Source organism: Squalius cephalus, assembly GCF_949319135.1.
Source record: "Squalius cephalus genome assembly, chromosome: 12".
Lineage (NCBI taxonomy): Eukaryota > Metazoa > Chordata > Actinopteri > Cypriniformes > Leuciscidae > Squalius > Squalius cephalus.
The window spans coordinates 27,373,889-27,390,252 of NC_137133.1; the positions used below are offsets into that span (position 1 = coordinate 27,373,889).

Consider the following 16,364-nt stretch of genomic DNA (forward strand, 5'->3'; position numbering starts at 1 on the left):
GAATGGCTAATTAAGTATGCAGGCCCCATTGTCTCTTCAGGTGTGAACCACTAAATATGCATGATCGTTGACGCCCACTCCGCATATTGCCTTTCCAAACAGAAAGTGCTTTGCAAAATTCAAATCAATGTATTATGTGAATAAGGCAGGGTGATTTTCACATCATTTTGAAGAAAAAACACTAGGTGATGACATCCATTAGACAAGTCTTATTGGCACATATTTAGAATGTGTTTTATGGCCTTATTTCAGAAACTTTAGTTTTTAGTTTTTTCAATAACCACGCATAAACATTATTCTCTCAAAAATGCAGACATGTACATTCTTGTTGCTCACATATTATGGTAGCCCTGTTTGTGCTAAATAGTGTGTACATTTTTTTTGCCATTTAATATGTTTATAAGCAACTGAAAAAAACACAAATGTCAGGGCATGTCAGAACATCTCAAGGACCCCAAAAACACCGTAGACCCCAGAGGGTTAAGAAATGTCATTCTGTAATAGCCTTTGTCCTAAATTAAGTCCTAACTGAAATGGCCATGGTTACCAAACAGATAGGGGGGCAATTCCACGCAAAGGTCATCCTTACCCTGAAAAAATAAAGTTTTTACCTAAAGATCAAAACCCCTTTTAAGTTGTCCATTTAGGTCTGTAATATACTGTATTAATGTGCTGTATCAGAAATTTTAAGAAAATTGCCTTGTTTTTCCACCACATATGAGGTGAGCAACAATGCTAAAATTTTAATTTCAACCAGCCATATTTCATGCTTTCAAAAGAGGTATCAAAGACCCCCCTTTTAAAAACTTAATTTGAACATAAAGCATTTTGCTGAAAGATGGAGGCATGCCTGAGAAATAAATATACTAATTTGGTCATAACAGCACTGCCTGTTGAATTTATAAGGGCTTTCATAAAGAGGTCTCGACGCTTCAGTGCTCTGTCACGTCCGTAACGTTTTAAAGATTAAGTTTATATAATATAACAATTATAAATGCAAATAACTTGAAACTTTATATGCAAAGCTAAACTATGTTTATGCTTACTAGGATCGACATTTCATTCCACTACTTTGCTTTGAACAACCATAATAATGCGTTACGGACGTGACCGTTACGGACGCTTCACATCAAATCAAATGCACTTGTGATCGGTTGCAGGCTTACCATATATTCAGTGCATATCCAATAATCGCAATAATATTTGTGCTTTGTTAGTTTTAATATGAAAAAATGTCTCAACTTTCAAATTCAGTCTATTTTATAACAAAATGTAAACAATAGAGACCGCTCTTTAATACGGCGTGGTATATTTCTGTATATAGCGCCTCAGTGCGCGGCGGATAAAGTGCACATTAACGGATCTTCTCTTCCTCTGCCAGTTACAGGACGAAATATGAATATCAGAAGGTAGTATATGATACAGTACAACTTTAAGAGCATATGTCTTATAGCCATAGGACACTTCCTTCGGGATGTCGCGTTTTTCCCTCTTGGTTAAAACATGAATATTCATCATAATCCCGCGATCAAGCTGACAAAATAACAGTGATATTGCAATCATTTTGACTCACGACTTAAAAGTAGTTTAAAAGTAGACATTTCAGACGTCCTATAGATATGTTTCTCAGGTATGTGAGGCAAGTAGCCTACATTATACGCGGAGTTTCGGTTCATTTATGAGGCGCGCTCCACTTCACGCGACGGCGCCTCTGTGTCCTGATTATATTGTCTGCTATAGCCTATTTTCTTCTGATTTAAAAAAATCCAGGCAATTGGTTGATGAAACATTGATTAAAATTAAGATACAATTTATACAAAACGAAATTCACATTAAAGAAAGGCTTTCTACAAAAAAACAAAAAAAAACTAAAGAATTGGTCAAAATCATGTCTGCCCACTGATATACCGTATGATACGGTCCGTATCCGATATATTTGCATCTTATGATCTTACTCATGCTGTTATCCTTTCATATAATCAACATATGAAATAAAAAATATACAATTATTTTATTTAAACATTAATATGAGACTAAATGCCTACTCAAATGTAATGTTGGAGCTGGATTTGAGTGAACGCGTCTTACCGGTGAGCATGTTGGGGGAGAGGTACGATTTTCGAACAAACATCGAATATTATTTTTGCTTATAATGCCAATCCTTAATATTTGGTGTTTTAAATGCCTGTTTGAGGTCTCTGTGAACGTTTTAAGCAGTATTTTAGTGCCGCTTTCAGAGCGGTCACGTCCGTAACGTCACGTCCGTAACATTGTTTTTTCCTCATAAATGCGAAAACGAAAAATAACATAAAATGAATATTTTATGTTCTGTGGAGAGCCAACCCTTCTTCATTCGGTGGGTACTATTACTTTTGGTTTGTGCAGTGTAATTCACAGAATTACTTAAAAATATTTTGGCAACAAAAAGTTAGAGATTTTTTTTGTCACGTCCGTAACGCATGTGTATTTCCCTCATATTAAATATAAAACGCATGCGTAGACTGATATTTTTCTAATGTCTGGACTCCTTTATTAAGGTAGTATGGAAATATAAACAGATGTTTACAATATATTGGTATTAAATGCATTTTCTGAGAATTAAAAATTCAAGTTTTGACTGCAAATGTCACGTCCATAACGCTGGAATTGCCCAGGAAAGGATTCTAAAGTTAGGATCTTTCTGTAATACGCCCACAGAATTTCACCTCTGATGGGATGTTTTTTTTGTTGTTGTTTCTTGTTTTTAAGTATGAGCCTTGATTATGGACTAGTAATACATTTCACTTTTTCCCTCTCTTTCTAGATACACCTAAATACCAGAGTGAGTGAGTCACAAAGGAAATCACAATGTGTTCTATACCGGGGCTCCCATCAACAGGTTCAAATGTACCTGTACTTATTACCAGAGTTAATCTGAATCCATCATGTGTTCTTGTAGAGTTTTGGGGAAATTTTGACCAAGACCGGAAATTTGCTTATCAGCAGCTGAAAAAGGAGATACAATACCCCAGAGAGAGTTTCTGTGAATCAGATGGAAACCCTGGTGACTTGTGCCTTGTACAAGTGTATGAAACATGGTATAGAGCCCGTATAGTTTCCAGAGACACTGAAGAGTACAGCGTGTTTTTAATCGATGAAGGCAGAACACTATGTGCCACTGTTAACACTCTTGCATGGGGAAAAAGTGACTTTTTCTATCTTCCCCCTGAAGTTGAATTCTGTGTTCTTGCCAATGTGTTACCACTGTCTCCTGAAAATAAATGGTCAGCGATGGCCTTCGAGTTCATGAAGACCTTCTGTGGTCGAAGAGTCAATGCTTCGGTTCAAGATGTTCTTGTGCCTCATCGAACATTCCTTCTTGACATTCCTTGTCTGTCCAGACAGATGTTTGAAATGGGCTTTGCAAAGAAATTGTACAGTGATCGGTTCAAGGAGTTTGTTGCAAGATCTTTACAGACCAGCAATGGAACTGGAGAACCTCAGAGAATTTCTTCCATTAGGCCAAAACCAGTTGAGAGTATTGAGCAAATGGAGAAGCAGCAGGCCTACATGTACCCAGAGCTACAAACTGATACTGTTGAGACTGTCATGGTCACAGAAGTAACAAGTCCATTTCGAATATTCTGTCAGCTTAAGGTTTTCTCTCAGGAGCTGAAAAAGTTAACCGAACAGATAACTCAGCATTACGAGGGAAGAGTTGGCAGAAATTTTGCAAGACCTGAGAATTTGGGCAGCCCGTGTGCATCAAGAGGAAGTGACGGCAAGTGGTATCGTTCAGTGCTGCAGCAGGTCATGTCTGCCAACAATGTGGTTGAGGTTTTGCAGGTGGATTATGGGAAGAAACAATTTGTACAAGTTGAGAATGTCAGGCATCTTGCCTCTGAATTCTTCAGGATGCCTGTCGTAACGTACGTGTGCTCCCTTCATGGAATAGTTGACAGAGGTGTTGGTTGGACAGCTTCACAAATTGATTATCTGAAATCGCTCCTGCTCAACCGCACAGTGATTGCCAAGTTTCAGTATCAAAGCCTTTCTGAAGGTGTTCACTATGTCTCGCTTTATGGAGAGGAGAACACAAACATCAACAAATTGTTTGAACTGAAACAGAAATGTTCACTGGACTCTGAAATGACTCTTGCAGATTTTGCTGTTCAGAAGAGCCCATCATCTCAAAAGCGCAAGATTTTGGAGACAACAGAGATCTCACACATTGACGAAACCTACTCTGACCTTAAAGGGAACAAACCAGTCTTTTTCACAGAAAGTCTCACACCTAACACTTCACATCTGGCTGTTGTGCAGCACGTTGACAACCCTGGAAAGTTTTGGGTTCAAACTCAGAGTCACGCTGATGAATTCGACCAGCTAATGAATGACCTTGGAAATCTGTACATTAATCCAACAAGCGCTGAAGGATTGATAAGAAAGCCTGTTGTTGGTCTCCTCTGTGCAGCTAAAGCCCAAGATGGTGTGTTCTATAGAGCAGCTGTCTATAAGGTAATTGACAAGAAAGCAGAAGTTTACTTCCTTGACTACGGCAACACCGAACTTGTTGATTGTTTCAACCTCCGACAGTTGCCTATGAGATTCCAGCAGCTGCCAGCTGTGGCAGTAAAGTGCTCCCTCCATGGCATTAAATCGAGACTGAAACACTGGGACGAGAGGGCTACGTTGTTCTTTTCAAAACTTGTCGAAGACAAAAAACTTGATTTGCACGTACAAGACAAGCATCAAGACACTCACATGGTTCAATTAGTGGACCCGAGTTTAGATGGAGAAAATGATGTGAATAAATTGTTGTGCAATGCAAATTTTGCAGAAAGTGAAAAGAACATTGTGGATAATTCTGTTGTAAGATCTTGTGGTTTAAAAACCACACACACCTCTGGCATATTCTTGACAGGCACTCGACCTCAGACGCCTTCCAGTTCTTCCGCTGTGGCGGAAAGTGCATCGGTTTTCAAGGAATACTTGTTTCCAATTGGAAGTTCACTGGAGGTAACCGTATCCTACATTGAGAGTCCAAATGACTTCTGGTGCCAAAAAGCCCGAAATGCTGCATGCTTAGAAGTGCTAATGCAAGATATTCAGCGTTTCTATGCTCACAGTGAGTTTCAGCCACCTTTGGAAGCAGCTTGTGTTGCTCGTCATCCTGAAACTGGGATATGGTACAGAGCCTTGGTCATTCAAAAACACCAAACGCCTCATGTTGAGGTCTTGTTCGTTGACTATGGGCAGACAAAGAAAGTTGCCATTGAAGATCTTCGAAAGATCAGTCCAGCATTTTTGAAGATGAAAGGACAAGCCTTTCGATGTAGTTTGTATAATCTGATCCACCCCGTTTCCCACTCAGCTATAGACTGGAGCCCTGAAGCCACATTACAGTTTCGAGAGTTTGTTGATACTGCAGCATCCATGAACGTGCCTTTGAAATGCACCATTTTTGCTGTAATGTATGATTCCCAGAAAGTTGTGTTCAATGTGGTGGACTTGGAGACCCCATTCCAAAGCATTTGCAATCTCCTTGTCCAGAGGCGCCTAGCTGATCGTGCACCCTCTAAGAGAGTGCCTCTCCCACCCTTTCGCCTGGACACCTACTATTATTCCACACATGGAGTCAAGACTGGATGTGAAGAGGAAGTGAGTGTCACCTTTGTGAAAAGTGTCACTCAGTTCTTTTGCCATCTCGCCAGGAATTCAGATGAGATTGAGAAACTTGCAGACAAGGTCAATTACCTATGCCGTCAGCTAGAGGTAACCAAGTGTCCTCAGACTTTTGGAACTGTTTGCTTTGCAAAATACACAGATGGACTTTGGTACAGAGGCCAGATAAAGTCTTCAAAACCGTCAGTGGTGATCAATTTTGTGGATTATGGCGACACATTGGAAGTTGATAAATCAGACTTGCTGCCAGTTCCAATTGAAGCAGGAGAGATTATGTCCGTCCCAGTGCAGGCAATTGAATGTGGGCTGTCAGATATGCCAGAAAATGTGCCATGTGCTGTGGAAAATTGGTTTCAAAATTTTGTGGACAGTCATTGTTTCACTGCTTTGATTGTGGCAAAAGAACCTGGAGGAAAGCTTATGGTGGAACTTTATGAGGGAAAAACTCAAGTGAATGCACTGATCAGACAGAAGTTTCACAATGAAATCCATAGAATTGAACCAAGCCCACTTAAAGGATATAGTTCAAAGAACCAAAGTGCGCACGTTCAGGCACAGAGCCATGGAAAGGAAAGTTCCAGTGGTCTTAAGAGAGATACCACAGATCAAGTTCAACAATCCCGGGAAAGTCACACAGCGCAACGAGGAAACGTTGAATCAAAACAGCCACGAAGCAAGTGGGGATTCCATACAGATGGTAGACCAGAACCAACAAGAGATTTTGGGACAATCCATAATTCTCAGAAGCAAAATGAACCACAAAGAAAGTCCAGTGATAGAGGTGATGTACGTCACCCATGTACATCTGACAGAACTGATGGTGTTAAACCAAAGTCCCAGGCTCTTCTCCAAGAATCGGCGCTCCCAGTGAAAATAATAAAACCTGGTCTAGAAGCTGAGGTATTCATCTCTCATTGCAATAGCCCTTGTAGCTTCTTTGTTCAGTTTTCAGCAGATGAGGATGACATTTACGCACTTGTAGAGAAGTTGAATGCTGACCAGTCAAGGTGCGCAAACATTGATTCTAGTGAGATTTGTGAGGGAAACATGGTCTGTGCAATGTTTCCTGATGATAACTCTTGGTACCGTGCAGCAGTACGAAAAAACATTGATGACAAAATTGACGTTGAATTTGTCGACTTTGGAAACACGGCTGTGATTTCTGCCTCAAAAATATGTCGTCTTGATCAATCCTTTGCTTCGTTTCCTAGGTACAGCATTCACTGCTCTGTACATAAACTAAATGTTGACAGCGTGGACCAAGAAATTGCACCCAACTTCAAACAAGTAATTGATCAAAACATTGAAAAGGTCATGTGCACGTTCGTTAAAATGTCAGGGACCGTGTGGGAAGTGAAACTCAATGTTAATGGTGTAGTGCTGGGATCCACCTGCAGGCATGAAGTTGCACCAGCAGCTGAGCTTTTGACTACAGGTGTCAAGCATCAGATGTCTGATATCAAGGTCTGTACCCTTTATAAGGACCCTGACATATCAGCTGGTCAAATGATCAATGGATACCCCTCATTTATCAAGGGTCCTCAGCTCTTCTGGTGCCAATATGTGGAAATGGACAAACTTCAAGAGATTTCAGATGCTTTACAGATTGCTGGTAATGCATCAGATACAACTTTGAGTGAGGACTCTGTGCCAGCGGGAAGTGCTTGCATTGCTCTCTTCAATGAAGACAATTTGTGGTATCGAGCTAAAGTAACATCTAGGGACCTTGACACACTCTCCATTACCTTCGTAGACTATGGAAATGAATCAAAAGTCAACATGGGTGATGTCAAAGCACTTCCACCCGAGCTATCAGATGTTCCCCCTCAGGCATTTAACTGCCAGCTTGAAGGTTTTGATCTTTCCAAGGGTTTCTGGGATAAGGCGGCAGAAGATGCTTTTTTTGATCTAGTTAATGACAAGCTTTTAAATATCACTGTTGAGAAAATGGGGGACTCTGAAACGCCACACTTCGTCAAGCTGGATTGTAATGGTGTTTTCATCAATGATGCCATGAGAAGCTATTGGAAAAGTCAAAGTCCTGAAACTCCATCAGATGAACTCTTAAGTAGAGCAGAACTGGTGTCTGCCAATGACTCTGTGGCTGCTGAAGTTAATATTGACTCTGAAGTTACCCTTGATGCAGACACTGAGCTTGTTGATGACAAAACGTGCACTTCAGTTCTTGAAATGCAACTTTCTGAACAAGAGCAGCTTGATTTCCTGAGAAATACAGAAGCTGGAAATGAAGCTCAAGATGGCCCACTTGAGATGACTGCTGAAAATGTTGCCTCATCTGATACTTGCAGTATAGTGCCCTCTGAAACACACCGCAACCTGGATACCACATGCATCACAGAAGATGAACCAGTTTCAAGTTTCACAAGTCCATCTGACACAACAAACCAGCATGCCTTTGCTAAAGAGACAGATGTTGACCCAACACCTTTTCCTGTAGTTTTGCCACCGCAATCTGAGGGAGCAACATCTACTATTTCCTCCGAGAATATAGAAAGCTTCTTGATGAATAACACTGATTCTCAATTATGCATTGTTGAGGAACCAGATTCACCATCATATGAGATTATTCAGTCAGGTAAGTCTGCATTTGACACATTTTGTGATACAACTTTTAAAGATAGTGTTCACTTTATACAAGAGTTCTCCCTTCTTTAATTCTTTATTTTATTTAAATATAGGCCTAATTATAATAATATATACATATATATTTTTTTTTTTAAAGACTTGGGCTATTTGAGGCGATCGACAGAGAAGAAGCCTGTTGGGTCAGATTGTGTGATCTGGTCTCATGTAAGGAGGAATTGGTGCACAGCACGAATTTTAAAGGTTTCTGAAGATGCTGCATTGGTGAGTGTATCTTTCTCTTCGAATTCACAAATGTTTGTTTTAAGAGCTGCCCTTGTTATTTTTATGGTAAAGAAACTTGTACTTTTTGTCTTGTCTGACTTCAAATTCATCTTCAGGTTATTTTTTTTCTGTGTATTTTTCAGGTTTTGCTTGTGGAGCATGATTCTGAGGTGGTAGTAGATCCACTCAACATCTTTGAAATTCTACCAGAGAAGCCATTGCAGGTGTGGAACACTAGAATCTACTTTTGCATTTGTGTGTAAAAAAAATGAGAAAGCATTATTTACTCATCCAGTGTTTTAATTGCAGACTTCAAGCATTGAAGCTGCAGTTCCAAGTGGTATGTATTATATCTATATCTATTATATGTATTATATCTTTAAACGGAAAAAAATAGAGGGCACAATACTTATCATTCTCATTGTTCTCCACCAATGCCATAAAAGGTGACAGCATTTTTTTCCCTCTCTCTATCTCTTCATTTGAATTAAATTGTAACTATTCAAGATGTAACCAAGGGAACATGTACCTCATTGAAGAACAGTGCTTCAAAGGTAAATGTATGTTTAATCGTGGTAAGTAGAATGTTTACAGCAGTTGGGAATAGAGCAACATGTAGAAACTAATTGTATCTCTATATACATCAGGACGAAGATGCAGAATATGGAACTACAGTCACTTTGGAGTCTGAAGAACCAAATGGTATGAGTTTATATACCTATTTACAGAATAATTGCATCACATACCACTAAGGAAATGAAGAAAAAGCTATATACTTGCATTACTATTTTATACTATGGTGTAAATCATAATAAAAAATGCTATTTTGAACTAAATTTTGCATTTATGTCAAGATGAAGAGGAAACGCTCATTGACCAAATGGATCCAGGCGATGAACTTGCAGACCAGGTACAGTGTGGTGCTGTTTTACCAATCAAAAGCAATTGAATGAACATGAACAACTCTTCAAGCTATCTGATTACTGTCATGTAAATAAATGCAGCCTCAAGACAAGGGGTGTGTGTCCTGCTCCAGTGTTTTGGTTGAAGATTCTGAGGGTAAGTGAGCTTGCTTGATATACCTATTTATTAAAGTATTGGTACTTCAGTTATTACAAAGTGAATAGTACACTTATTCTATGAATGTTCTATAGTTTGTATAATGTCTGTTTACATAAAATAATTCACAAAGGGTTTGTTCACCCAAATATGAAAATTGTCATTTACTCACCCACATGTTGTTCCAAACCCGTAAGACTTTTGTCTGTCTTCGGAACACAAATGAAGATATTTTTAATGAAATCTGAGAGATTTCTGTTCTCTCCATTGACAGCTACGCAACTACCACTTTGACGCTTCAAAAAGTTCTTAAAGGGGTGATGAACTGAGAAATCAAATTTTCCTTGAGCTTTTGACATATAAGAGATCATCATACTATAATAATATCCTGTAAGTTTCAGAACTGAAAACTACCTTGTTAGTCCAATAAAAGCTTTTATAGACATCAGGCTCAGCAAACGACTCGTTTTTCAAAGTGGGGAACTATGACGTCAAAGAGGATAAAACACCGCCTCCACAAAAGAAGATCAACGCCTACTTCAACACGGCCTGTTTAGCCCCGCCCACCGATTCGCCCAAACATGCTAAATAACATAGGACGACATGATGATTGCTAAACCGGATCGAGCTACTTCCAAGCAATAAACATGCTGTTTACTAAATATTGTGCAGTGCCTGTTTGTGGAAGAAGACAGTCTGCATTAAGCTTCCTTAGGATTCCAGCATGGTTAAACTTTATTAAATCAGTCGATCACAATTTCCCGACGGATCTGCCAGCAACATGTAAGTAACCATGTGTACTCTAATGCCTGATCTGCGATCAGTGATTTCTGATGTGTAATTATTCAAGTTCAGATATCTTTCTCTTAAAATCGTTCAATACTGTTTATGCATCAGTGACTAAACGATCAACTTCACATCATTTCTCGTAGTATTATGAAAATAATCTTTTTTAAACTGTTATTAAATTAACGTACAGAAAGCGATCAAAGAACGATCCCTTTCCATTCGCCCAAGCTGTCAATCAAACAGCACAGCGCGAGCCGCGAGAGCTTATCTGGACACCTACCAAACTCGTGATGAAATAATGACAGTGTTACACTACACAACGAAGCTCTTACTGTGTATTCACATCGTGTTTGCATTGTGATTTGGTGTAAGCATTTGTGAGAGTGCAAAAATTGCGTTGCAATGATAAGATCTTTATTCACGCGATCAACAGACTGTCTGTCATCCGCTCAGTCAGTGCTCATCATGCTGCAACCTTTCATGTGATGGAATAGATTTAAATATAATGCTCTAAACGATACTTTTCACGATTTGTTATCTCGATAGCTGTAATAGTAAAAACGAAGTAAAAGTTTTCGAGAGAGTTCATGTAATACTAGCTATTTCATATGCAAGCATGTCAGCCAATCACAGCAGTGGGCGATTGCACTGCAGTCTCACAGCAGACACGCCCCTTAAAACGGAGCGTTCAAACCTGAGGCTGAAATCAGGCTTGGAAAAATGGCTTTTATTTATAAATTATGACAATTTTTGATGTAAAAATCATACTAACATTATAAGGGCACCCCAGGCAACATTATAAAATAATAAAACAATCCAGTTCATGACCCCTTTAAAGCGATCATAAAACTAATCCATATGAATTGAGCAGTTTAGCCCAACTTTTCTGCAGAGATGATCACTTTATATGATGAACATAATAAATTTAGGCTTTTATCCACTGAAGCTCAACCAAGCTCAAACTTCCTGCGAAACACGAGAATGAACCTCATTAGTTCTGTTTATCATAACTAATGAGTGCGTTGATTGTTCATATGTGAATAAAAGCCTAAATTGAAACTGTTCATCATATGATGCTATCGTGTCTTTTCAGAAAATTTGGACAAACCCTTCAATTTGTATGAATTAGTTTTATGATCTCTTTATGAACTTTTTGATGCGTCAAAGTGGTGGTTGCGTAGCTGTCAATGGAAAGAGCTCTCAGATTTCATCATTAAGATCTTAATTTGTGTTCCAAAGATGAACAAGATCTTACGGGTTTGGAACGACATGAGGGTGAGTAAATGATGACAGAATTTTTGGGTGAACTATCCAAAATGCTATAATTCAGTGGTTCTCAACTCCAGTCCTCGGGACCCACTGCTCTGCACATTTTGTATGTCTCTCTTATCTGACACGTTCAGTTCATGGAGTCTCTCCTGACGAGCTGATGATCTGGTTCAGGTGTGTTAAATAAGGGAGATATACAAAATGTGCAGAGCAGCGGGTCCCGAGGACTGGAGTTGAGAACCACTGCTATAATTTAAATCTATTAAATTCCACTTTAATAAAAATGAATATCTTTATATTGTAAGACAATGAAATATGAAGTCATTGTGAAAAGTTTTGATGTGAGTATCTTAGATCTGAATGCATTTAAAGGCTGAATTTCTTGTTTGTGTTTAGTTGAAGATACATTGGGGGAAGGTGCACTTGTTCAAGTGGGGGAAGGTGCACTTGTTCAAGTACTGAGTGTAAGTACACATAATAAGAACACATTCTGTCATTAATTACCCTCATGTCATTCCAAACCCTGTAAGACCTTCGTTCATCTTCGAAAAACAAATTAAGATCTTTTTGATGAAATCCGAGAGGTTTCTGAACGTTCTGAGGTTTCATAGACCGCAACGGGATTGCAACTTTCAAGGCCCAGAAAGGTAGTAAAGAAATTGTTAAAATAGTCCATGTGACTACAGTGGTTCAACCTTCATTTTATGAAGCGATGAGAATTAATTTTGTGCACAAAAATAACTTTAACAATTTCTTCTCTTCTGTGTCAGATCTCCTATGCTGTTTGTGGTGTAACCGCAGTGTGACATGCGTGTGATGCTGATGCAGAAGCTGGCCAATAGTGAGCCGGTGTTCTGACGTAGAACCCGGAAGCGCTGTACTGTTTACTACGCAAATAGCATAGGAGATCTGACACCGACCAGAAGAAATTGTTGAATCAATTCATTATTTTTGTTTTTTGCACTCAAGTATTCTCGTCGCTCCATAATATTAGGGTTGAAGAACCCCTTTAGTCACATGGACTATTTTAACGATGTCTTTACTACTTTGCAATGACGTTGCTGTCTATGGAGGATATCAAAAATATCTTCATTTGTCTTATGGGTTTGGACCGACATGAGGGTGAGTAATAAACGACAGAATTTTCATTTTTGGGTGAACTAATGACCTTTTAATAAAAAATGGTTTAAAAAAATGGTTCGCCCCAAAATTAAAATGTTGTTAATTTACTCGCCCTCAGGCCTTCCAAGATGTAGGTGACATTTTTTCTTTCAGTATAACAATAAAGATTTTTATCTGAAACCATGGTCCTTCGTATAATACAAGTCAATGGCTACCATCACTTTGATAGTGAAAAAAAACTAACAAAACATACATATACCAGCAAAACAAAATTATTGCTGGTGGCTCCTGACAATACATTTAAAGGGGCTCTAGGTAACTTTTTAACCTTAACTGAACAGCTTCGGAGTCAGTGGAATGGTTATATTACTTATTTCGGGTTGAATGGTGGTGGTTTCGCACCCCCCTGGTGCCCGAGAGCGGAAAAAACTCACTTGCAACTTTGGGACGCGGGTCGGTGTCAGGAAGTATCGCGTGATATCAGGTCTCGCGATGTAACGAATTGCTTGACGGCACTGCACACGTAATTACACGCCCCCATTCAAGCACCGGCTAGCTAAGCAAAGGGCAACGATAGATTTAGTTATGGCTGAGCCTGTAAAAAGAAGCAGAAAGCTAGGAAATCTTTGTCGGAGGACCAACGAAAGAGGAAACGGGAGACTGACCGAGCAATAAGTCAGACTCGAGTAAAGTTAAATATCGGACCGGCTTTTTCAGAATGGTGAGAACTGAGAGAAACAGAAGCCTGCAAAACGGATGCTGACCTGGCCTTATTGCTGTTGCACTTGTAAGTATCTTTGGAATAAACTGTGTTTAATATTTAAATTTCAAGTAATTGTGACCTCAGGATGTTTGCTATTGTCTGTAAAGTTTTTTTTATTATGATCGCTGTCTGTTACGGGCTTGCTTACTAGTAACGTTACGCTAGATACTATAACTTTGATGTTAGGCATTGTCATTAGCAAACACGTTTGATTTCTGTAGTTGTTTGGCCGTTCCTCTGTCGGTTTTATTTGTGTAACTTACACTTTTATTTTATGTCACTAAGTCAACGCGTCTGATAATAGGCAATAAACATGTTGCACATATCATGATCGAGCTAGAAAAACGTTCTGATGTTTTCTTAGACAGGCAAAGGTAACCGTCATTCTACTAGATGAACCTTGCTAATATAACTTTAGACAAATATTAGCCTCCGATATATATATATTTTATGCTCATGCCCACTCTCCCAAAAACAAACAAACAAACACGAAAGCAGTAGTTCGCCTCGTTCATATCGTTCGTTCCCGGTAAAAATACTAGTATGCATGACAACACAATAAAATAAAAAAAAATCGCCATCAGTTGGAAAGAAAATATTGCTTTACTTGCCTCGGTAGACATAACTGGTTTTGAAATAGCCGGTTCCTCTGCTCAGCTGGGTTGACAGCTGATCAGCTGGGTTGCTCGTGGCGAGGGGGGTGGGGTGACAACAGTTCGTTTTTACGACAGAGTGTATGAAAGCATTTACTACCAGACACTAGGGGGAGCTTCGTAGAGAAAAAACTCAAGAGTTGCCTGGTGTCCCTTTACGTCTTATGAAGAGAAACGATTGGTCTGTGCAAGAAACTGAAAATTATTTACAACATTATTACTTGTAATCCACAGCTTCGGCAAGCCTTCTTGAGCGTGTTTACAGCAGTCTGGAGCGTGAGCTTCCTGTCACATAATGACAATCTGTCTATACAAAACGCATCAACAATGAGTTTGCTCTCATGCCTACGTCATTATGCGACAGGTAGCTTACGCTCCAAACTGGATTACAGATAATGTAAATAATGTTCAGTTTCTTGCACAGACCGATCGTTTTGCTTCATAAAACCATAATTTTTGGACCATCAAAGTGACTGTAGCCATTGACGTGCATTATATGAATCACTAAGGACCACGGTTTCAGGTAAAAAATCTTCTTTACTGGTCTACTGAAGAAAAAGTCACCTACATCTGGGATGGCCTGAGGGTGAGTAAATTAACAGCAAATGTTAAATTTTTTTTGGTGTTCTATCCCTTTTAAATATGTTTGTACTCCAGCTTGAACCGGATCACTCCCAAGATGACTTGAATACTTCAGCTGGAGAGCAAAGAGGTTACCCTGCATTCTTCATATAAAACATACTTTAGTTTTATGTTTTGGTGTTTATAAATCTGCATGGAAGAGTAGTTTACTGTTCCATTTTTTTTTTTAAATGTGACTTTAGAAGACTGTGCCAAGATGAGTACCGGAGTGGATTTACTGATGGATTTTCTTGATGTTGCTCCCTATGATAAGGTGTTTTGTCTTTTCTCTTGTTTGTCTTTTTAAAGACCTACACCACTCCGTGGCTGAAAGTATTTTCCTCTCATATCATGTTTTTGCAGGTACAGGATGCATGCGAGACTGAGCATGAAACAAATACCTTACCTGAGGCATTTAATAGTATGTCATGTTTGAATTCTATATTCAATTAAAAATAGTTTAATGTAAAGCGCTTCTATTTTAACAATAGAATGGATGTGTAGCATTCTAACAGAAACCATGGATTTTATTTTTTTAGTAGATGTTACTGAAGATCTTATTGTTCTGACCAGTGATGATGGAGCAGAGTCTGACACAGCATCTGATGGCACGGTATTATAAGCTTACTGTTAATTCTTGAACCACAAACATATTTGTTTTCTTTTTTTCTTTTATTAATATCTCCTTTACTTTGAATACTTCAGCTTCAGGGAGAAGTGATGGTCATGGAAATCCATCCTGATGCTGAAGAATCTTCATGTTAGTAATTTAAGTATACATTTAAATGGAAGTGTCATAAAGAGTCGTAATGCTTTTCTTTTGAAGTAATGAGACAATTTCTGGTTGAACTGAACTGATGGTAGTTTGCTTCACAGGCTTACAAGAGAAGTCAAATGCATCTGATTGCACCACCTCAGAGGATCCACAAGTCACTCATCTGACCCTGAGAATTGAGGACGCATCTGACGATGATGTCATTTTTGTTGGTGTTTTGCAAGAATCCCATGCAGAAGTATGTGAGCCGGAGAGTGAAAAAGAAAAAGAAAAACGTGACTAATGTAAACTTTGATGTCCCTAAAAATAGTTGATTTTGTTTGTGCATGGTTTTTTTATTTTGTTTATTACATTTAAATTTGTATTAAGTGGTGTTGTCTACTTGTTACCATAAACCGTATAGTAGCAACTATAGTAGCAACAGTAAGCACTGCTGCATGTTCATAGAGTTGAGCTGGAGTTTTCACCTTCCATTACTGTTCACCGATTTCACTTTGCAGATATGAAGGCTGTTTTGTTTTTCCATTTATTACACAGCCTTTCATTGTGTTCCTTATTGGATTTCTAAAATTGTTTCTAAATTATACTTTGTACAAGGATTTTGTTATTTGTTCAGATGCTCTTAAAAGTTTACACTTGTGGTGAAAAAGCAATTTGCTGCATTTTGTGGTAACTGGTTGAAATTTTCTTTAATAAATGTTCCCTTTGTGTGCAGCACTAATACGAACATATCTTAAAGTTATTATTCAGACTTTTTGTATAATTGAAAAAACACATGACA

General features: G+C 38.7%; 1 protein-coding gene across 1 annotated transcript in view; it reads left to right on the forward strand.

Annotated features, from left to right (window-relative positions):
- The window catches only part of tdrd6a (tudor domain containing 6a), a 33,595-nt gene extending 17,248 nt beyond the window's left edge, over positions 1-16,347 (forward strand). Inside the window, exons 2-16 of the mRNA XM_079889352.1 lie at positions 2,804-8,260; positions 8,408-8,532; positions 8,676-8,756; positions 8,842-8,872; positions 9,040-9,092; positions 9,180-9,234; positions 9,387-9,442; positions 9,537-9,591; positions 12,046-12,113; positions 14,845-14,899; positions 15,012-15,082; positions 15,172-15,229; positions 15,348-15,421; positions 15,514-15,568; positions 15,685-16,347. Of these exons, the coding sequence (XP_079745478.1) occupies positions 2,848-8,260; positions 8,408-8,532; positions 8,676-8,756; positions 8,842-8,872; positions 9,040-9,092; positions 9,180-9,234; positions 9,387-9,442; positions 9,537-9,591; positions 12,046-12,113; positions 14,845-14,899; positions 15,012-15,082; positions 15,172-15,229; positions 15,348-15,421; positions 15,514-15,568; positions 15,685-15,866 (6,432 nt within the window). The 5' untranslated portion in view covers positions 2,804-2,847 and the 3' untranslated portion in view covers positions 15,867-16,347. The remainder of the gene's footprint in view (positions 1-2,803; positions 8,261-8,407; positions 8,533-8,675; positions 8,757-8,841; positions 8,873-9,039; positions 9,093-9,179; positions 9,235-9,386; positions 9,443-9,536; positions 9,592-12,045; positions 12,114-14,844; positions 14,900-15,011; positions 15,083-15,171; positions 15,230-15,347; positions 15,422-15,513; positions 15,569-15,684) is intronic.
- Positions 16,348-16,364: the final 17 nt, after the last annotated feature.